We start from the raw sequence: 22,970 nt of genomic DNA on the forward strand, positions 1-22,970 counted from the left end.
TTTTTGCTGTTTTTGTAATGGGCTGGAGTCCATGGTATATGGCTTTAAAGGAACATGATTCTGATATTTACCAACATATAGTGCATGTCATTGTTTTTCAGCCCCTGAAATTTACAATTTGTTTCAATTGTAAATTGGCCTTAGTTTTGTGGTCCCAACTGAAAGGCTTGTCAGGTATGCACTTTTGAGCCAGCACCTTCACAACCGTGGAATTTTCTTCTCTTAGCTGGTGTTCTTTCTTCTTCCCCTTTGCAGCCCTGAGCACTTGTGAGCATCCCATTGCCCAAGCAGAACTACTGGAAAGCTTACTACCCCAGGAGACTCCAGGAGCACCTCTCCCACTCAGCCTGTCTCCGGTGAACGGTGGATGAGAGAGCAGAGCTCTGAACCAGAGCGCCCTGCCCGAGGGACCGTGCAAGACATGACGGGGCGCCAGCTCTAAGGTAGCTGAGTCAGCTTACCCAGGAGCTCTGCAGAGCAGCGTTGCCAGAGCCAGCCCTGGAGCCCTTTCCACACATCACCTCTTTTAATGCTCTTTGGCAGAGATCAAATCTACACGGTAAATTCTTAGCCACAGTGATTATTTTGTTGGTTTATATGAACCCAATATAACAAGGTTAGGACTCTAGCCTAATAGTTCGTAGTTCTTGCATTGCCTTGAAGGTGGGCTTCCCTCTCTCTCTCTCTCTCTCTCTCTCTCTGGTGGAGCTGCTGAGTTATTCTTTAACTTTGACCAGTGTATTCAAGTACTATCAATATTTCCCTACATATAAAATACTCCTGCCATTCCTTCACCCCTTACAGGGCCACTTCTCTTTTTTCTCTTTCAGATAGCCTATGTTTAAGAGCAGTTTAGAATGACAGGAAGATTGAGCAGAAAGTAGAGAGAGTTCTCCTGTACCCCCTGTCCCCATAAACAACCTCTCCCACTGCAGCATACCCACTTTATTCGCCCTTTTGCTTTCCACGGTTTGTTACCCACAGCCAACCATGGTCAGCAGATGAAGCAGATGATCCTCCTCCTGATATGTGGTCAGCAGGTCAGTAGTAGCCTAATGCTAGGTTACAGTGTCTACGTCACTTCATCCTATCATGGAGCCATTTTGTTATCCCACATCACCACAAGAAGGGTGAGTTATAGTACATAGAAGATATTTGGAGAGAGAGAGAAAACATTCACATCACTTTTATTATAGTCCTGTATATTGTAATTGTTTTGTTTCACTATTTTTTTAAAAAATACTTTAATGTTGATTTAATTTTTGAGATAGAGAGAAAGAGCACATGTGAATAGGGGAGGGGCAGAGAGAGAGGGAGACACAGAATCGGAAGCAGGCCCCAGCCTCTGAGCTGTCAGCAGAGCCTGATGCGGGGCTTGAACCCACAGACTGTAAGATCATGACCTGAGCTGAAGTCGGTCGCTCAACCAACTGAGCCACCCAGGCGCCCCATTTATTTCACTGTTTGTTGTTGTTGGTCTCCTCCTGTGCCTAACTTATACATTACACTTTATCATAGGTATGTGTGTATAAGAAAAACACAAGGTATATTTAGATTTCAGTACTCTCCATGGTTTCAGGCATCCTCTGGAATTCTTGGAACATGTCCCTCAGGATAAGGGAGGACTACGCTATCAGTAGAGTGGCACATTAATTACAATTGTTGAGCCTGCATTGATCTATCATTATCACCCAATGCTCATAGTTTACATTAGGGTTCACTCTTGGTGTTGTTTGTTCTATGGGTTGGGGACAAATGTATAATGATCTATAGCCACCATTTACAGTATCAAGCAGAAAAATTTCGCTGCCCAAAAAATCCTCTCTGCTCCATCTATTAATTCTTCTCTCCTCCAGTCACCCTCTGGAAACTACTGATCTTTACTGATACTTTTACCTTTTCTAGAACTACATTTTCATAATATGCTTCCTATGGAGTACTTTGAAATCAATGTATAGAAGTCTTGCTATCATTGTGTTAAGCTATGGGGGTAATACAAATATTTTTATTTTATTTTATTTTGAATAATCTCTACAGATACTCAAAATAAAAAGAATTTATTTTGAGTAAACTCTACACCCAACGTGGGGCTTGAACTCACAACCCTGAGATCCAGAGTCTCATGCTCGGGGTGCCTGGGTGGCTCAGTTTGTTAAGCATCCAATTCTTGGTTTTGGCTCAGTTCGTGATCTTGCGGTTTGTGAGATTGAGCCCTGCTTGGGATTCTCCCTCTCCCTCTCTTTCTGCCCCTCCCCTGCTCACACTCTCTCTCTTTCTCAAAATAAATAAATAAACATTAAAAAAGAGAAAAAATGGTATGCTCTACTGACTGAGCCAGCCATGCACCCCACAAAACCTACTTTAGAATAGTCTGTAAGATGTTTCTGTGAGGGGAGGCCTGAAGTGCTAAGTATTGCTGGGTGTGTCTCTTGGAGTTTAATGTTCAGATTGCTTGGATATGGTGGAAAACTTGTGCATAGACAGAGAAACACATATCTCAGGATTAAGGCTTGTAAGGGTCCATCTGTGCAGCCTCCTTGGTTCAAAACTTTTGGAAAGTCTCCAGTACCTGTCCGATGTTTTCTTTTTAAAGGAAAGTCTAACTTAACTATTTTTAAAGACTTTATTCTTTATACAAATAGTTTATTTTTGATTATTTAATTGCAAGTAGTATAAAACAGTATAAAATACAGACATAGATACAGATAAGATTTCCTCCCTGCCTTTGCTTTTTTACCCACAGCTAGTAATTTCAAACACCTACTGGTTCATATACAAATCTTATCGCATTACAAACAATTATGCATATTCATTGTGTTGAATACTTGATGAACGTGACTACACATTTTATTTTACAAGTTGCCTTTTCCTTCCACTTGATACATTGTAGACATTTTCCCTTACAAGAAGAATTTTCCTTTTAAGCAGGATGTCAGTCTAAGTAATGACCCCTTAGTGTTCCTTATAAGGCTGTAACATAATAACCGGTCCTCAAGTGAGGGGTTAGCCTGTAATTTAAAGGGGGATGTGGGGGGAGACCTTTTGCATTAGGGAGAAAACAAAAGCCATGGCTGTTAACCTTGGACTTTTAGTCTTAATGATGTGAGTTCTTGTTTTCCAAGGCAGATGATGCACAGCTTTGGGCTGTTGCCGAGGTGACAGTTAAGTCACTTTTTCATCTTCTGGGTTCCTGCAAGGAACTTCTTTGGCACCAGGCTATGTTAATATATTAGTGGAATTGTTGGTTCTGGCTACCATCCTCGGAGCATTTTGAAATATTTTCATGCCCATTTAAGGTGGCATGAGGTTGAATTAGTTTTAAGAGGAAGTAATGAATAACAGGGATGGAATTAAGAGGCTGACTTTATTTTGCATATATATTTATTTGAAGGGGGAGGAGATGATGGTGTTTGTTAATCGCTAACCCTGTGATTCTTAATTATGGAACAGGGTTAATGTTGTTCAGCTCACTAGTTTTCTAAGTGTGTTTGACAGTAAGAATGGCCAGAGAAGTGTTCAGATTTCTAGGGGTTAGGGATAAATATTTGTAATGTTTTCACTTTATAAGAATATTTAGAAGGTGATACAGTCAGTGTTTATAAGTTTTTTTTTTTAATGTTTTTTTATTTATTTCTAGGAGAGAGAGAGAGAGACAGCGTGAGCAGGGGAGGGTCAGAGAGAGAGGGAGTCACAGACTGAAACAGGCTCCAGGCTCTGAGCTGGCAGTCAGCACAGAGCCCGACGCGGGGCTCGAACCCGCGAACTGCGAGATCATGACCCAAGCGAAAGTCGGACGCTTAACCGACTAAGCCACCCACGCGCCCCTCAGTGTTTATAAGTTTAAAAAGGTACAAAAGAGAGAAAAGTAAGTCTCACTCCTCCCCATCTCTCAAGTGCCCAATTATTCTTCTTAGAGGCAACTCTTGCTACCAATTTTTTGTGTATTCTTTCAGAGATTTCAGGGTATATATATATATGTGTGTGTGTGTGTGTGTGTGTGTGTATACACATACATACATACAACACGTAACCTATAGATTATTGCATATATATGCATAATATATATTATTATATACATAATATATACGCATACATACATACATACAACACGTAACCTATAGATTATTGCAATTTCTTGTGTGTTTTTTGAGCCCAGATGGTAACAATATATACTATTTTGTACTGTTTCTCACTGAGATAATATTTCTTGGAGGATCTTCCATATTAATACTGCATTCGCTCTTTTTTAAAAAAATTTTAAATGTTTGTTTTTTGAGAGAGAGAGAGAGAGAGAGCATGCATGAGCAGGGGAGGGGCAAAAAGAGAGGAGGACGGAAAATCCGAGATGGGCTCTGCACTGACAGCACAGAGCCCGACACAGGGCTCAAACTCACAGGCTACGAGATCATGACCTGAGCAAATGTCAGATGCTCAACTGACTGAATCACCCAGGCACCCCAATACTGCATGCTTTTTTAATGGATGCCTAGTATTCCACTGTGGACGTGTGCTGTAATTTATTTAACCAGTGCTATGTTCATGGCCATCTAGATTACTTCTAGTTTATTTTTTTATTGTTGTGAACAAGGCTCTAGGGAATAACTGTGTACATATAGCATTTCAAACAGGGTCACGTGCATATCTATAGGATCCATTCTTACAGTAGAATTGCTGTGTCAAAGGGTACACTCGTTTTAAGTTTGATATAAATTTATTGCCCAGTTGCTCTGCTCATTAAACTTGTGGAGCTTTAGATTTCAATGGATGAGAACACTGCTTCCTCATACCCTTGCTGATCACAGTATGATTGTCAGAGGTACTTTTCTTTGCCAAATAGATAGGTGAAAAATGACAGTTTAATGTAGCTGTAATTTTCATTTTTATTTTCATTGACATTGAGCATCTTTTCATAATTTTAAACACTTTCCAATTGTGTTCCCTGCATGTTTGTGTCCTTTGTCTATTGTCCTATTGGGTTATTGATTTTTTTTTAGTTATCAGTTCATAGATGCTGCTATACATTAACAAAATTAAATGTGGTAAGTGACATTTATGTTTTGTCATTTGTGCAAAAATTATTTTGCTGTGAGGATTATTTAAAATTTTGTGTACTTAAATATACCAATTTATTAATTCAGCAAATCCTTGTTGAATGCCTCTGATATATTGGGAACTTGCTCTGGGCAGCGGTGTATAGAAAAGTGAAGAAAACAGATCCCAATTCTTGCTCCATGGGGCTTACATTGTTGTGGAAGAGACAGTCAATAAAAGATTTTCAGAAACATTTGTAGAGCTAAATAATCAAACTTTCTGTGGCTTCAGGAATTCGTATCACAGTAAAAAGACCTTTTCCATATCTAAACTAAATATCTGTCTCATAGTCCCTTGCATGTCATGTGACTCGGCGTTTAGGTTTAAATCTTTGATCCAGCTGGAATGTTAGGTATGAATCCAACTTAATTTTTCTCTGTTAATTAGGATAAGGCTAAGTTGCTGTAACCAAGGGATATGCTATGGTTCAAAGAACATAGATGTTGATTTTTTCCTCACTTAACAGTCCCCGTGTGCGCAAACCAGGTCCACAGACCAGCGCATCTCCACTGGTCATTGAGACTTACGTTCCTTCTGTCCAGTACTTATCTGCATGCTCAGAGATGGGTTGCTCCTGTATCTGGGCTTCCTCCATGCAAAGGACAAAGGAAAAGGTCCAGGGCAAGTGATCACAAGTTGCACATATACCACATATACTTCCACTGATGAGAAGTTCATCCTGGGGCACATCCCGCTGCAGGGGAGCGTGGGGAATGTGTTCTCTGTGGGTCAGCACGTGCCCAAGAAGCAGGCAAGAAGGAATTTTAGTGAGAAATTAGTGGCCTCTGTCTCACTGGCTAGTTGTTCCAATTTTACTGAATAATCCCAACTTTCCTTCTTTGCTTTCTTTTATATTATATATTCTCCTGTGCATTTTGGTCTATTTTGGGGGTATCCATTTAGTTTCACTGTTCTGTCTGCCCAGGCGTGTACCAGGATCACAGCTTTTTTTAACTCTTGGAGCTTATGTGTGTTATTCCTTGTGATGGCGGAGGGGTAGTTCTATTTTGCAGAATTTTTATATTTTCTTTAAGTTCCCTTTTGTAGAATTTTAAAGTTCCATTTTATAGAATATTCATGTCTATTTTCATATGTGAGGTTTTAAAAAGTATATGAACTTGGGGTGCCTGGATGGCTCAGTTGGTTAAGCGTCTGACTTTTTTTTTTTTTAACATTTATTTATTATTGAGAGACAGACAGAGCATGAGCAGGGGAGGGGCAGAGAGGGGGAGACAGTGAATCTGAAGCACGCTCCAGGCTCTGAGCTATCAGCACAGAGCCTGACATGGGGCTCGAACTCACAAACTGTGAGATCATGACCTGAGCCAAAATTGGATGCTTAACTGACCTAGCCACCCAGGCACCCAGCATCTAACTCTTCATTGTGGCTCAGGTCATGATCTCACCATTGTGAGATCAATCCTCACATAGGATTCCAAGCTGAGTGTGGAGCCTGTTTGGGATTCTCTCTGTCTCTCTCTCTCTACCCCTGCCTTGCTTACTTTCTCTCTTTCTCAAAATAAAATATAAAAATAAATTAAAAATATACGAACTTTAAAATAATCATATGTAGTCACCACTTTCTCTCCTCTAAGAAAAACACCTGCTGATATTATTATTGGGATTGTGTTATATGTATATATATATGAAGGCTCACATCTTTATGCTGTTAATTTTTGTTGTCTGATGATAGTTTTACACCGTGTTTGGCAAACATTGATCTGGACTCTACAATCTTCCTATATCCTTGACCCATGAAACTTATATAATTGAAGGAGGAGAGAGAAAGGACCAATTTATCATAAGATGTTGTATTAATATCATTTAATACTTGATTTCTGATTATGACTAGGTAACTCATGCCTGTTACTCTATTAACAATTAATAAACTTAGGACTTGAAAAAACCCTTTTCCTGTTGAATAGTTGATATTTCAGAAGTTTTTTACAAAACCTTATTTGTGACACAAATCTGGGGAGGCTTTTTTGTATATATACGATACACAGTGCTGTTACTTCCTCATCGAGAGAGAGAGAGAGCGAGCAAGCGAGCATGTGTGAGTTAGCATTAGTGTGCACCTTTTTTTTTTTTTTTTAACAGCACACATTCTGCTTTGGTCCTTTTAAAATCTTTTTATTATAAAATAAAACACAGATAGATATCCACATAAAGTATACATAGTTTAGGTAACTATTATTAGGGGAATATTTTTTGTGACCATCACATAGATCAAGAGATAGAATATTAGCAGTTTCCGTCGAGTCCCTGGCATGTCCCAGGCCAGATATAGTCCCTCTTTCCCTCCAGAAGTCACTGGTTTCTTGACTTTTGTAATAATTGCTCTGTTGCCTTTCTTTATGGTTTTATCACCCGTGTGTGCATACCTAGCCTCTGTACTTTAGTCTTGTACATCATTTTATGTCTTTTAAGTCTTTCAAACCTCAGGTTTCCCTGAGCAACCCTTTCCTTTCCTCCTTTCCTTCTAGTTTATGTGTTTAAGAACCAACCCATCCATTTGATCTCTAATTTCCTACTGACTGGATTTGGTGATGGTAACCTCGTGGTTCAATTCCACTTGTTCTTTTTCTTCTAGTGGGAAGTGGTGTTTTAACACCACTATCTGGGCACCAGGAATACTTACTGCTGTTGGGTAGTTCATTGTTTCTAGGCCTTTTAGTGGACAAAGGATAACTATATATAAAATATTTCACAAGTTTGTACTGATTCAGCTTCTAATTCAAATTGAGTTTATATGGTTCTTACTTAACCTTTTCTGTATTACATTTATATCTCCTGTATTTCACACAGAGATTTCTGGTTCTCCAAAACAGCAGGAGATGCTAGAATTCGAATATAACATAGTAAGTCATTTGCTTTCTTCCACATTATACACAGAGTATTCTCAGTACTGCCACAATGCTAATACCGAACCTCTCGTTATAATAATGGAAAGCAATGAAAACAACTTCTTATTGGTATGCTGTCCCCATTTTCCCTGTAATTTTTTTTTCTTGTGGGGGGGGGGGTTGGGAATTCAGGGGATGTTTATAGTTGAAAATTGGGCAAAATGAAACACTGATTAGCTTGAAGGTGATATTTGGAAGAGGGATGCTTTTAGTTTTGTTAGGTGATTTTATAGTTGTATTTTATAGTTGTATTTATGTATGTATTTGTGAGAGAATTTGCAGGTGAAATGATGTGACATCTGGAATTCTCATTAAAATACCACAGGAAGAAAATGGGCAGAACAGGGGAAATAAGATCACTTATTTTTGAAACTGGGTGGTAGGATGGTGCTTATAATTAAAACTGGGAGGTCAAAATTAGGGGTTTTTAAGTACTTTTCAGTGCCTGTGTAATTTGAAATATCTAATAATGCATTTTTATTTATTTATTTTTTAAATGTTTTATTTATTTCTAGGAGAGAGAGAGAGACAGCGTGAGCAGGGGAGGGTCAGAGAGAGAGGGAGATACAGACTCTGAAATAGGCTCCAGGCTCTGAGCTGGCAGTCAGCACAGAGCCCGATGCGGGGCTCGAACCCACGAACCGCGAGATCATGACCTAAGCGAAAGTCGGATGCTTAACCGACTGAGCCACCCAGGCGCCCCTTAATAATACATTTTTAAAAAATTAATTTTATAAACAGTGAAAACACAAGGACATATGGTAGGAGAAGAAGGTAATAAGGATGGGGGATATGAGTAAAGAATGGGTGATTCCATTTTCCACCTGGTGGTTCAGTCTCCACTCAGTGGCCTTGATGCTAAGGAATTGGGTACGATCTTGAGTGAGAAGAGGGAGCTGAGATGTGAGGCCCTGTGGGAAACTGAGATTTCAGGGATGACTGCCACAAGAGGAAAACCCCATCCAAGGAAACTGACTGAGAAGGTTCAAACTATAAAAGTAAAGGTCCAGAGACAGTAGAGCCTCTGCATCCCAGCCAGGGAGGAACCTAGGGACAGAAGGGGGTCACAGCAGCATCATGCTGCTGAATGGGCAAGCAAGCCCACCATCTGCATTCTCAGCACCACCTGAATTGCTGTGGGTTTGGGGGGTTCCTGGGCCTCATCTCTGGTCCATCGAATCAAAATCTCAGATCCCTTACAGATCTGAAGGACAAGGTAATGTCTACAAAGAGACCCTTAAGAGGCATTTCAGTGATGGACTGGATAGAAGAGAGAGAGGACATGGAAGGAGTTGTGTAGATTGCTCTTTCTAGAAAGTTTTCTACAAAGGATGAAGACGGTCTGCGTGGGAGGATTAGGGGCTGAGGTAGGGGGTGTTTGTTGAAATAGCTGTCACTATAATAGAAGAGGTTTACCTGTGAATATGGAGGACATGAATGGTTTCCCCAGGCAAGATGGCCGAGTGGTCAGGCTAAACATGAGCACCCTCCACCCCTCAACCAGAGAGATTATTTTTTGGAAAGAATTTGATTTTTGATGGTTCAGGAAAAGCTTGGAAGTCGTCATCATGGAGTAGATGTTCATTTTATTTGTTATTATTTTGAGTTTCATATTAAAAGAGGAGAGGCACCCAGAACTTCAGAACCTTTGCTCCTCAAGTTCTGTCAGGCTTTAGGGTCCATCCCTGAGGAAGAAGGAAGGAACAAGGTGTGCAGAGCTGACCAGACACTTGTTTCTGTCATACAGTGCTCCCTTGGCACCTCTTCACAGTCTCTGATTTCTTTTTCTTGGTTTCCTTTCCTTCGTGCTCAAGTGGGCACTCTTGTGTGCGTAGAACCTCTGCAAAGTATTGCCTGGTGTAGGGTGATAGTTTTCAGTTATTTGCTTTGGGACTATTGGAGGGATTCCCACATTTCATGATTTCATAATCACCGTCTTTGAAGGTTGCGGGGAGAGGACTGAGAATTCTGTTCCTCCTGTTTTCCTGGGCCTTGGGGTCTTTGTTCTGTTTTGAATAACAGATTGGATTCCTGATTCTACCCTGTAGGCTTTCTACCTCACAGTACTTGGGAGCATCAGCTATTTCCTAGATTTCATTTCTTTCTCCCCACGTAGTAGAACACATTTATTTTTACTTTTAATTTGCCATTAATTTCTTATTTAGGCCAGGGAGTGTTTGAGGTTGGACAGGTGGTTCTTCAGTTCCATCAGTTTTCTGGTCTCTCTCTATCCGGGATGCACCCAGCCACAACTTCCCTTCTCCTCCTTGTTGTCTGTTGTGGTTACTTCAGTACTAACCCGTTCGACTTGTGCACTGTCCCTGTGTACACAGTTCATTTTCTTTCTCACGATCGTATTTATACTTTTGATGGATATATTTAAATGAACAGCTGTGCATTTGTTGAGTCATACCACAATTATCTGATTCTGCTTTAGCTGCTCAACTGGCAAAAGCATATTTCAAGCTAAGTTGTGAGAGAATTCCATTAATCACATTCTAGTCTGGGGAGGGGAAAGGAAAAAGACCACTAAGAGAAATCTTTTTAGAGATTGTTAATTAGTTACTCCATTATTTTAGAGTAGGTTGATTTAGTTGCTCTTTGAGGTGTCACCTGAAGAAACTTTACAAAGATACAAATAATTATAAAGGTTTAATGATATCAGTCTTGTAGGAAAAATTCCCTGAGATCATTGATAAAGTGTAGATAAAGTTAGTAGCTGGGGCTGGTCTATTTAAATAGATAAGGGGTCTTTTAAAAGTTCTCCTTCCTGTAAAGACCAGTGTTTCTGACTGAACATTTCTTGAATTCGTTGGCAGAATATTTTGTTTTAAGCCTCCTGGACAGATAACATATGATACCAAAGATGTTACAACTTTTCTTTTTGTTCAAATATATTAATTGCTAATTGTAACTCTTATTGAGTCTTTGGGTTCCCCCAGCCAGATCTGTTTTTCTCTTGAAACTTCCTTGGGGTTCTTTCTGAAGGTTATTAATAGGCATGGAAACATGGCTTTCCAAATAGCATCAATAACTGTTAGAAGACTGGGGGTGGGAGGAGGAGATAATATGTCAATTTCTGACTTGTAGAAGATGTATTTTCAAGCTACAGAAGCTGTCTCAGAGGTCACTGGGGATGGCTCTGGGCAGATCAGCTGGTGTCTGCAACTAGAGCTTCCTGCAGTGCTTTCCAAATGGGATATTGTCCACCGGGGAGTTGTCTGGTGTGCCCGGAGTCTGCCAGAGCCGGCTTTTTGTTCGGCTGCTTCTCTTGGATGACACCCTTGAAAACTGAAATCCAAGTTACAAATGAGACCTTTTAATTTATCTCAAATACCTGGTTGCTACTATATTAAATTGAGACTGAGGAGCATTCNCCCACTTCCCTCTCCCCACCTGAGCCAAAGTGTAGCATAGACTAAGAAGTCAGACTTAATGTGTTTTAATTTACATTGAGTGCCTACTATGTGCCAGGCATGGCGATGTAGCCATGAGCTAGGTAGAATTTTTACTCTTGTCTTAAATACTAAATATATATATATATATAATGTTTATTTTTACTCTTGTGTTAAATATATATACAATATATGATATATATGTAATGTTTATTTTTACTCTTGCATTAAATATATATAATATATAATACATGATATATAATATATATATGTAATGTTTAATTCTGAGAGACAGAGCACAAGCAGGAAGGGGAAGGACAGAGAGAGAGGGAATTTCAGTCTGTAGCAGGCTTCAGGCTCTGAGTTGTCAGCACAGAACCCCATGTGGGGCTCGAACTCATGAACTGTGAGATCATGATCTGAACCAAAGTCGTATGTTTAACCCAGTGAACCACCCAGGTGCCCCACTACTTATATTTTGATAAGTGGGGAAAGGAGGGATAGGAGAGGGGGAATCATAATAAATATCAATGAACTAATAAGTCAGCAAAACAGATTTCAAGGAGTTAAGTGCTAGGAAGAAGCTATGGCAGGGTACTATAATGTAGGGTTGAGGGTGGGAAGGTCTGAGGTGGGAATGGACTTGAGCGTGTGGATAGTATAGATGGAAAGGAAGGCTCTGGTCAGGCTGGCGTATAAAGGGTGGTTTATGTTGGGTTTTAGTGTTTCTTTTTTGATTTTGGTTTTGTTCTTTTACCTCCATAGAGATATGCTGTAGTGTCTTTAATGTAAAAAAAAAAAAAAAAAAAAAAAAAACCCCCCNAAGATACCTCCCTGGTACTGATATCTCTCTTTTATTTCATTCTAGACTTCCCTCTGGCCTTCAAATTATTATAGGGGTTAATCATATTAGCCTTAGAATTGGGACAGTTGTATCAGACAGTAGGTGACTGAAATACCATTTGTCCAGTAATGGGTAGAAAAGTCTGCACTGTTAGGTGAAAGGGGAAACTCCAGGCATAGTTAGAAATGAGAAGACCGAGGACGCGAGGTAGTATCTGACTGAGGACTTAGGTAAGAGGGATTCTAGATAGATTACACAATTAGGCATCCACAGTTAGGCATCCACCGGCCCCAGGCCAGTGCGGGGGGAGGGGGTGGGGATAACATGGTCCTTTCTACCACTGGGTAAAAAAAGAAAATAATCATCCCAGCCACAGTATGTGAACTAGAGAGAGAGGCATGAGCCCTGAGCTACCTAGGCGAATATAACAAAACAGCTGGGAGATGATGGGGTCCTATAAGTTGAAACAAAGCAGGAGAGCCATGGTTATTTAATATAGAGGGAATGAAGTGGAAAATGAGGGACAGTTTCCATGTAGTCAAGCGTGTCAAAATAAAACCTAGTCTTTGGATACCAGAGAGGCATGCAGTGGGTGATCACAGCATCAAAATCTCAGAAGCTTTGCTTAGTTATTATCTGTAAATTGGGTAGGGGTGCAGCAAAGTGAGTTTCATCCTGTATAACATTTAAAATAAATTTACTGGGGATTCTTTGGTTCTTACATGCTAGCCTAACTTAAACCTTTCACTTTTCATTCAATTAAGCCTTCTCTTCCCCCAACCCTCAAAGCCCTTACAGATTATATTGTTCTTTTCCCCTCCTTTCCAAGCTTCATCTTGGGGTCCATCTGTCACAGCTGGAATGTTTGTAGTGTAACTCTTTCAGTCAAAACCCTTTCTTTCCTGAAATAATCTGTAATTATTTCCTCTAACTACAGGATGGACTGATCCAGGGGCTGGGTTTCAGTTCTATAGGACTTGTCCAAGAAGCTATTTGTATTCATCTACCGCGGAAGATCAAATTACATGCTAATATTCTGAAAGTAACATCCCACCAGAAACCCTCTAGCAGCAGTGAAGTCTATATAAAACCAGGCCCTGGCAACTTACACGTTGCCAGTTCAGACACAGTGTGGTGTTAAAAATATTTCACAGGTCATTTGTGAACTGGAGAAAAGACCCTGACTTATATGGTATGATGGCTTCGGGTTAGCCTTATTTTTTCCCCCCCTCCAGTGTAACTGACAGCCCTCTTTTCACCCCTTCCAAAGGTCCAGGTAGTTGTGAGCAAGCTGCCCTTGGGTTGTCTTTCTGCCTGTTGAGCATAAAAGAGACAGAATTTTGGTACATAATGGATGGATTTTTCCTACTTGGGGGTGGTTGTTTTAAGTATAACTTCCTGCAAAGTTTTATGTCCAGAATTTGTCTTACTACTAACTTTGTCCCAAATGTGCCTAATTTTTGTTTTTATTTTGAGAGCTACAGAAGAACCAAAGAGTGGGATGGGCGGTGAGAGTTAGAAACCACTTGATGAACAATATCAGAGCGGCTTTGTTTTCCTTTCAATCAAGATCTTTTTTTTCAGGAGCGAGGGAGATAATCTGAGGTTGCAGAGCATATGAAATTAATTTTGAGGTTAGAGCAGTGGAAAGAGGGCATGATTGAAAGGTGGTCCACATAACCATGAGTAAAGATTATTTTCTAAGAGGAAAATCAAGATGCTTAAAGCACAGAATGTGTTGAAACGAATAAAATGTTAAGGATGACAATCACTGATTGCTAAAGTGTGGCTGGCTGGCTTAACGAAGGTTGTGAGTCATGATTTAATAACACCTGAACTCTGGTCAGGTGGTCTTAAGTTTAATTTTGTGTCCTTTAGCAAGTTATGTCTACCCACTTACTTTCTTATCTGTAAAATGGGATTAATAGGAGTATTAGAGTGTTTTGGAGGGAGATTGAATGAGACAATGCATATGACCTCCAAGCACAATGTCTGTTAGGATGATAACAATGTAATGTTGACAGATAACTTAGAGAAAACAGGATTACTCTTAATCCTTTTCCTGCTTTGCCTCTATCTTTTATATTAAAGAAAATGGATTTGTTTTCCTCATGGAAGACATAGCATAGACCTTATACAGAAATATGAAGAAAGAAACTAGAAAAGTAGTGACAACCCTCACCAATGATGAGAGAGCAAACTGCATGTAGATGGTATAAAAGTTATTCAAAATTGGGAGAGGTGGGTGTATAACCTCGGCTTTTAAGATTCTTTCTAACTTGGAGATTGTTAGAAGCTGAATTGAGGAGAGTGTCAAGAAAGCCCCTGTTGAATAACTACTCAGTAAATTCTGTGTTGAACAAATGGACAAACCAAATGAATTTAGACTGGTCCAGACAATGAACATTTTGTAGACCTTTCTGATGGGAAAGTCTCTTAATTCATCTTACAACTTTTCCTTCATCTCCAACATTATAGATAACAAGTTGTTTGCTGTCCATAAGTCAAGGCTTTAGAAATATCCTTTATTCTAATAGCGGATTATCAACTAGATTGCTTAATGTGAGTTTCAAAAATTGAATGTAGAAGTGTGTTATACTCTTGTTTATTCTGTGACCAATACTAAAACATTTTGTGATTTTTTTTGAGGGGGGGAGGAGTTAATGTATTATAGTATATCTCTGGCTCCTGTCCAGCTGTAAAATCGTGAAGAGCAAAACAAGTGCCAAAGTTGATCTTATGCCCACACTTGTTCAAAATTGAGCTCTTTGACTGGATATCAGTCTGATCTATAAATGGAGTTTAAAAAGTACCATGGAATTTAGAAAGTGGATCTGCTCTGCCCTGGTGATATACCTGTTTGTAGTAGAAAATCATGGGGCAGTTTTGTCTCATAAGAGTAGTCCTGAGACATTGTAAGAGATGGTGCTGATTTAATGAGGCTACCTTAGTTACCATGGCGGGGGGTTGGGGGGGGTAGTCCTTAAATTTATTCTGAGTAGCCCTTTCCCTTGTGTCTAAAGTAAAGACAGATCAATTACTAGGGATAGAAGACCTTATCCAAGAAAAGAAAGGAGATGGTACATACTGGAGGCAAAAATTTATACTCTGAACCCTTCAGATAAATTGTAATCCCTAGTAGCCTATGATTTTTCAGTCAGGAATTTTGACCTTAGAACATTGCATAAGGATTTTGGTTGAACCAAAGTAGAGGAAGAGTCAAGTACTTTCTTATCACAGGTTTTATGTCATATTTAAAACATATTTTGTTGTATACATAGAGTATTATTCCTACATTCCAAAAAAAAGTCTAATGCCTTCTTCCTTGACCATTAGACTTGGCTGACTTCTTTGATGTTAGAGAAGTTAATGAGATTTCTAAACCTGTAGAACAGTAGCATTTTTTGTCATGTGTTGGGTAAATACTCATCCTAAAATATCAGGTACCATCTGGTTATCTGATATGGTAGAAGGAATGAATATTTAAAGAGTAGGACAGTGATTCTCAAAGTGTCCCCAGTCCTGTGGAGTCTCTGTGACTTTCTCAGTGCTTCCAAGAGATCCTTCCAAGAGTGTTTATGTATCAGTCATCTTTCTGATACCTCTGATGTATATGTGCAAGATTGTATTTTCTATGTGTACTTCAACAAGTACAACGTTGCATAACAGATTGAATGAAGAATTATAGAAGAGAATCCTGTTGTTTTCTACTAAGCCAAGCCTAGAGACTTGCAAAAATGGAAAATAATGCCACTTTTCTTACTACCTTTTTTTTGGAGAAAATAATTTTTTTTATTTATAAAACACAGGGTAGTATGTTTATTGTTACTTTATTTCTGTTTTTTAAACAATTGTTTATTTTGAGAGAGAGAGAGAACGTGCATGAGTGGGAGAGGGGCACAGACATAGGAAGAAAGAGGATCTCAAGTGGGCTGTGCATGGTCAGCACATGGACTGACACAGGGCTCAGTCTCACAAACTGTGAGATCATGACGTGAGCCGAAATCAAGAGTTGGACCCTTAACTGCCTGAGTCACCTAGGCACCCTAGTATGTTTAATGTTATTTTAAAACGAACACAATATTGAACAATTCTCCAAATTTCTCATAGAGTAAATATTGATAGATATTGGCAAGCTCCGTAAGGGGTTCAATACTTCTCAAGACGATAAAGTTATTTTGAGTCCAAAAAGTGTGAAAAAACACTGGAGTAAGGCATCCCTGAACTATTGAATTATTGTTCTTCTCTTTTTCCACTACCAGTCCCTCTTTTTTGCAACCTACATCTGAAACTTCATACCCCAAAATACTTGAGAGCAGGGTAGTTGAAAATTTCCCTTTCAGAACAGTATTTTCAGTGTATTTTAAAGTTGGGAATAGATTCTTGAGGTCTTAAGTTGGGACTTCGGGATATTGATTTTTTTGTACTTAAAATATGACTAGGAAATTTATTCCAGAACATTCTCCTTTCTACATTCTTTTTCCCCTTTCATTTTGGACCTATTGTTTTTAATAGCTGAATTAACTGGTTAGCAGAGACACTTCAGACACTGAACAAAATGGCAGCCAGTAGTGATGCTGATATTTTTTTCCAAAGATGTTTTTTTTTTGGCAGATTTGAGCTATCTATCCTATAAACAGACTAGTTTGAGAGATTGACTTTATAACTCTTATTTTCCTTCCATTTTCCATTTATGAGCCTAAAATCAGTGTTTTAATTTTGCTTGCGTGATGATAATATGTTAAAATGTATTTGGGGGCATGGGCTTTTGTTGGCTTTGTGACCGGAAAAATTGCCAATGGTGACAGACTTTTAATTTTAATCTTTTAGGTTTTTTTTTTAATAGTAAAATGATTCTTGATTTTGAAGCTTATTAACTGCTGACTTTTATTAGTACCTGAACTAAATGGTAGAGATTATATTCTTTTTTTTTAATTTTTTTTTAAATTTATTTCTAGGAGAGAGAGAGAGACAGCATGAGCAGGGGAGGGTCAGAGAGAGAGGGAGTCACAGACTGAAACAGGCTCCAGGCTCCGAGCTGGCAGTCAGCACAGAGCCCGACGTGGGGCTCGAACCCACCAACCGCGAGATCATGACCTAAGCGAAAGTCGGACGCTTAACCGACTAAGCCACCCAGGCGCCCCCTAAATGGTAGAGATTAAAGTCACAGGGATGATAAATATCTTAATCCTGTCATTTCTTTGCAGGTGTGTAAGTGCTTATGTGTTGGGATATGGGAGTGATTGCTAACTCTTTAGAATTTTAACTTAAATTGAGCTGATTATTTCAGGGAAAATTTGAATTTAGTGATATTAAATGTGCATCTACTTGGTAGTGATTAATAAAGTAGACTGTAGAATTTGCTACCACAGAATCTAGTCTAGTGAGGAGACAGAATTTCAAAAGCACACGTGGGTATGAATATATAATTATTAATCATGATAAGTGCTGTGAATGAAAATTAACAAAGTGGTATATGAGAGTGTAATGAGAGCCGTGAGGGTTTAGGCAAGGATGGTCTAGAAGGAGGTGATATTTGAGACTTGAAGGCTGAATAGAAATTAGCCAGGTTGGACTCTGAAAAAAAGGGCCCAGTCTTGAAGAGTATCATGTACACAAAGCTAGGAAGCCGGCTGGTCAGAGTGCCTGGGAAAATGGGTGGTTATGGACCAGACATGAGAAGGGAGAGGGGCATGGTTGGCAATGAATGTCCAGAGGTGAGTGGAGGGCTTCCCTGGGCTTTTTGTGCCTTATCAAAGTTCTGTCCCTGCCTACTCCTTCAACCCTCTTGGGTTTCTCCATTCTCTTTAACTCTTCTCTCTAGGCTGGCTGTGACCCAGCCTGCCTTTTTCCTTCACTTCTGAAATATGCTGTAAATCCGCAGGACACCATACTTGCCCTGGCTGTAGGGCCTCTGTGGAGGCTGTGAAGCTGTGCCTTTTTCCTTAAATGCTACCCTCCACCTCAGGGTGCTACCCACCCCAACACATGCACGCGTGTGCGCACACACATACACATTTACACGTGCATGCACACACGCACACACACACGCATGCTTACATACTCATCCTTGTTCTGGTACCTTCTACTCATCTTTCTGATTCCTATTTAGATAGAACCTTCCTGAGGAAGCTCTTCTACCCGCCAGAAAGTCTCAAGTTACTTTGTTAGCTGTCCTATTTAACCCATAGTTTTTTTTTATAACTGACACTTCATTCAGTTTTTAATTATATAATCGTTTGTTTGGATGATTATTTGATTATCACCATAGATCTTATAAGATTCATGATAGTAAGGGCCATATTTATATATCTTTATCATTTTAAGTTTCTAATGTCTAATACATAATAGACCCTTAATAGGTGTTGAAAGAAGGAAGGAAGGAAAGGAGGACTAGGAATTCACAGATAAGAACAAGATAGTCCAGTGGTTTTCAAAGGCTTTTGAGGACAGATCCCATCTGTTAAAAAGATTTTCAAGCATGTACCCTCACTATATATGTTGGTTGTAAGTTTCATATAAAATAAAAATTATGTATGATATAATATACATAAAATAGAAATTTAAAAAAGATTGAAAGTAAAATATTTAAGGTATTGTTAATGGTGATGACATTGTATTATCATTCAGGATAATGTTTATTATTTATGATACTGGATGCAAGTCCATTTTCTAGTAGTTTTTAATTTTGAGTTTGGGGAACCTGCTTTTCCTGTCAGATTGAACTGAATATTAATTGCTTTTTTTCAAAGAATCATTAGGAAGAGAGATATCCAGTCCACCATTTTCTAATTCTTTCTGGTGCTTTTATTAATAATATATTCAATCTGTAGTTTCTTTTTTTTTTAATTTTTTATAGTTTTATTTATTTTTAGACAGAGAGAGACAGAGCATGAGCCAGGGAGGAGCAGAGAGAGAGGGAGACATGGAATCCAAAACAGGCTCCAGGCTCTGAGCTGCCAGCACAGAACCCGACGCGGGGCTCAAAACCACGAACTGCGAGATCATGACCTGAGCCGAAGTCGGACGCTTAACCGACTGAGCCACCCAAGCGCCCCTCAATCTGTAGTTTCTTTAGTGATTTTATTTACTTTTATTTATTTTTAATGTTTTTTATTTCTGAGACAGAGACAGCATGAGCAGGGGAGGTTCGGAGAGAGAGAGAGGGAGACATAGAATCTTAAACAGGCTCCAGTCTCTGAGCTGGCTGTCAGCACAGAGCCCGACACGAGGCTCGAACCCATGAACCGTGAGATCATGACCTGAGCTGAAGTCGGACGCTTAACTGACTGAGCCACCCTGATGCCCCATGCAGTTTCTTTAGTAATTTTAGAACACTTTTAATTTGGGGAGAGCTTGCTTCATAACATTCTTAAATTGACCCTTAGAAGTCTAGTACATGGCTTTACTCTAAGCATATCATCTTCACCTTTCTTTTCTGGAAGACATCTCTTGAACTAGACCATCAAAAGAATTGAGAGAGACACCAAATAAGACCTCAAGTTATTTATTGCTCTACTAGATTAAAATATTTTGTATAGGATACAAATTCCAGTACATACAGTCCCTGACTTATCAGGGTTTGACTTAGCGATTTTTTTTTTTACTTTACCATGGTGTAAAAGTGATAAACATTCAGTAGAAACTGTACTTTGAATTTTGATCTTTGGATCCTTGGATCTTTTCCTGGGCTACCAATATGTCGTATGATCCTCTCTCATGACACTGGGCAGCGGCAACGGGTTGCAGCTCCCAGCCACGCCGTCACAGGGGTGAACAACTGACACACCTACCACCATTCTGTACCCAGACAACCATTCTGTGTTTCACTTTCAGAACTGTATTCAATACATTACATGAAATTTGCAATACTTTATTGTAAAATAAGCTTTGATAGGCTTGTGTTAGATAGTTTTGCCCAACTGTGGGCTAATGTAAGCATTCTGAACCCCATTTAAGGTGGGCTAAGCTGTGCTATGATATTTGGTAGATTAAGTGTATTAAATGCATTTTGAACTTCTGATATTTTCGACCTAGGATGGATTTATCAGGATGTAACCCCCTCTTAAGAAGAGTAAGATCTGCATTTTCATCCTGTAATTCAGTAATATATTCTTGCATTACCCTAGGATGCATGTATCTCTTTTAGGGATCAGAGTGTTAGTGCTGGAGACTGACTTAGACAAGTAATTGATTTCAAGTGGTGTTAGACCAGTGCTGGGTACTTGAAGTGACTGACAATGGAGAGGTGTTTCACCAAATGTTTGCCTTTTGACCTAGGTCATGAATGACAGAAGGAGGGGAGGAGGTAGAAGAAGGGTGGAAGAGGAGTCTTAGGGCACTCGAGGCAGAGGGAACGAGCAGTGTGCTCCCATTCAAAGGCATGGAGACAAAATGGTGGTGGAGGAGTCCATATCTGGTTGTGATGGCACTGGCAACCACACAAGGGACTTGTATGCCACAAATCGGGGGCTTGCCATAGAAAAGATCTATGTGAACATGGACATAATAATAACAACAGTTAAAGAGGTCACTCAAGTTTCATGTGCTTTAAAATGTATAAAAGGAAAGTACAGCAAACTCTACTTTACCTCTTTTTCTTACATTGCTATTAGAGAAGGGGTAGGCTGAAACAGAATTATGGACCAATTGCATTGAGGGTGGTAAGATAAGATGGAGATGTGGAGAATGAACAGTCTGACCACCACCCAAAGTTTTGATTTTAAGGTGAATCAGAAGGTCTCCACTCCAAACAGCTTAGATAGCAACAGGTTTTTGCTCTTTGCTTTGAGCTCTAAGTGTAAGATAGCACACTAACCTGTGCATTAAAGAACTTGACCAGTTTTTATGTTTATTTACCATCCAGAAAATCACAACTAGTCAAAGATTTAATTTTTAAAAGTTATTTCTTGTAACAAAGAATTAGTATAACCGGACTATTAGATTCCTAAAATTTTGCGGGGATTAAATTATTAAAAAGTTCTTTGTTGTAGTCCTTTGACTTAGAAATTTGAGCTTTTGCCAATGGAGTGTTAGGGCAACATCAACTCAAAACTCCTATCAGGTATCTTACTTTCTCTTGATTATATAGTTTGATGGATTTCAAATTTACATGATTTTTTCCTGGTCGTGTCTATCCTGCATTGCTTTGCCATCAATGAGGGATAAGTTGTAGGGTTTTTGTGTTGTTTTAGTTGTTGTTGTTGTTGCTATTGCTGTTCCCCTTTTGGGTTGTGTGATGATGCTCCACTTCTACTTCTTTTCTAGTAGGAGTAAGGTTAAAAAATTATGCTTGAATTATTCAGTCACTTAATCTTTAACATCATGTTACAACAGCCTATTCATATTTCTCAGAGGTTTTAAATTTAGTGCCAATTTTGCATTTCATAGGATAAAATAAAATTCAAACTTAAAATTCTTTGAGAATGCTTAGCCTTCTAGCTGGGAATTTTTCATGTCCTTATTGAATTCCCTCTAAGAGGGTAGACCCTCTGGACTCATAGAAAGTTGTCTTAGAGTGGCCATCAGTAGGAGGCAAGTCTGATTAACTCCTTAAGATGATTTGTTTAGAAATATGTAAAGGGTATATGTTTAAATTTACCAAGAAATAAGGCAACATATGTGAGGGGGATTTGTAAGAAAGGCCTTGAATGGCAGTTTGAAGATAGTATGCTTAATTTAATTTGTCATCCTACGGTTAAATTTTCTGTTTTACTTATATGTCTTATTTTTCCTCCACAGTTGTACAATGGTAGATGGAGTGATGATTCTTCCTGTGCTAATGATGATTGCTTTCCCTTCCCCTAGTATGGAAGGTAAGTGGCTGACAGCTATTTGGAGTAGGGTAAGTTTCTATGTATTGTGTGGTTCTCTGTAAACCAGCTTGTTCTTAATCCTGTCACACTTAACACTCCTCCATTCTCTCCTTTTGTTAAGACTTTATTTTTTTAAAGTCATATTTTCGGTTCACAGCAAAATTGAGAGGAAGTTATAGAGAGTGCTCATATACCCCTTGCCCCCGCACAGGCGGACCCTCCCCCATCACCACCATCCCCCCACCAAAGTGGTACATTTGATATAACTGATGGACCTATGCTGACACATCATATTTACCCAAGTCCTTAGTTTACGTTAGGGTTCACTCTTGGTGTTGTGCATTTTGTGGGTTTGAACAGATGTATAATGACATGTATCCATCAATATAGTAGCATGCAGCATTTCATTGTCCTGAAAACCCTCTGCGCTCCACCTGTTCATTCCTTCCTGCCACCCTCCTTACCACTCTCAACTACTAATCTTTTTACTGCCTTCTGCCTTCATAATTTTGTCTTTTCCAGAATGTCATATAGTTGGAATTATACATTATGTAGTCTTTTCGGATTGGCTTCTTTCTCTTATTAGTAGGCATTTGAGCTTCCTCTGTGTCTTTTCATGGCTTATTTCTTTTAGCACTGAATAATATTCCATTGTCAGGATGTACCACAGTTTTATTTATCCTTTGGCCTACTGAAGGGACACATCGGATGCTTCTGGGTTTTGGCAGTTAGGAATAAAGTTGCTGTAAACATCCATGTGGAGGTTGTGTGTGGATAAAAGTTTACAGCTCCTTTGGGTAAACACCAAGGCTTGTGATTACTGGATTTTATGAGTATGTTTAGTTTTATAAGAAACTTCTAATTTATCTTTCAAAGCGGCTGTACCATTTGCATTCCCACCAACAATGAAGGAGAGTTC

At 39.2% G+C, this 22,970-nt stretch overlaps 1 protein-coding gene across 2 annotated transcripts in view; it reads left to right on the forward strand.

The window, feature by feature from the left end:
- The first annotated feature begins 259 nt into the window (after positions 1 to 259).
- ACVR1 (activin A receptor type 1) overlaps positions 260 to 22,970 on the forward strand; it is an 86,511-nt gene continuing 63,800 nt past the window's right edge. The window contains exons 1-2 of one of the 2 annotated variants that reach the window (XM_077761030.1): positions 260 to 559; positions 21,978 to 22,051. In XM_077761030.1, coding sequence (XP_077617156.1) covers positions 21,985 to 22,051 — 67 coding nt within the window. In that variant the 5' untranslated portion in view covers positions 260 to 559; positions 21,978 to 21,984. The remainder of the gene's footprint in view (positions 560 to 21,977; positions 22,052 to 22,970) is intronic. The other variant, XM_077761031.1, reaches the window with a different exon arrangement.

The sequence above is a fragment of the Crocuta crocuta genome, unplaced genomic scaffold (genome assembly GCF_008692635.1).
Source record: "Crocuta crocuta isolate KB4526 unplaced genomic scaffold, BGI_CrCroc_1.0 scaffold153, whole genome shotgun sequence".
Classification (NCBI taxonomy): domain Eukaryota; kingdom Metazoa; phylum Chordata; class Mammalia; order Carnivora; family Hyaenidae; genus Crocuta; species Crocuta crocuta.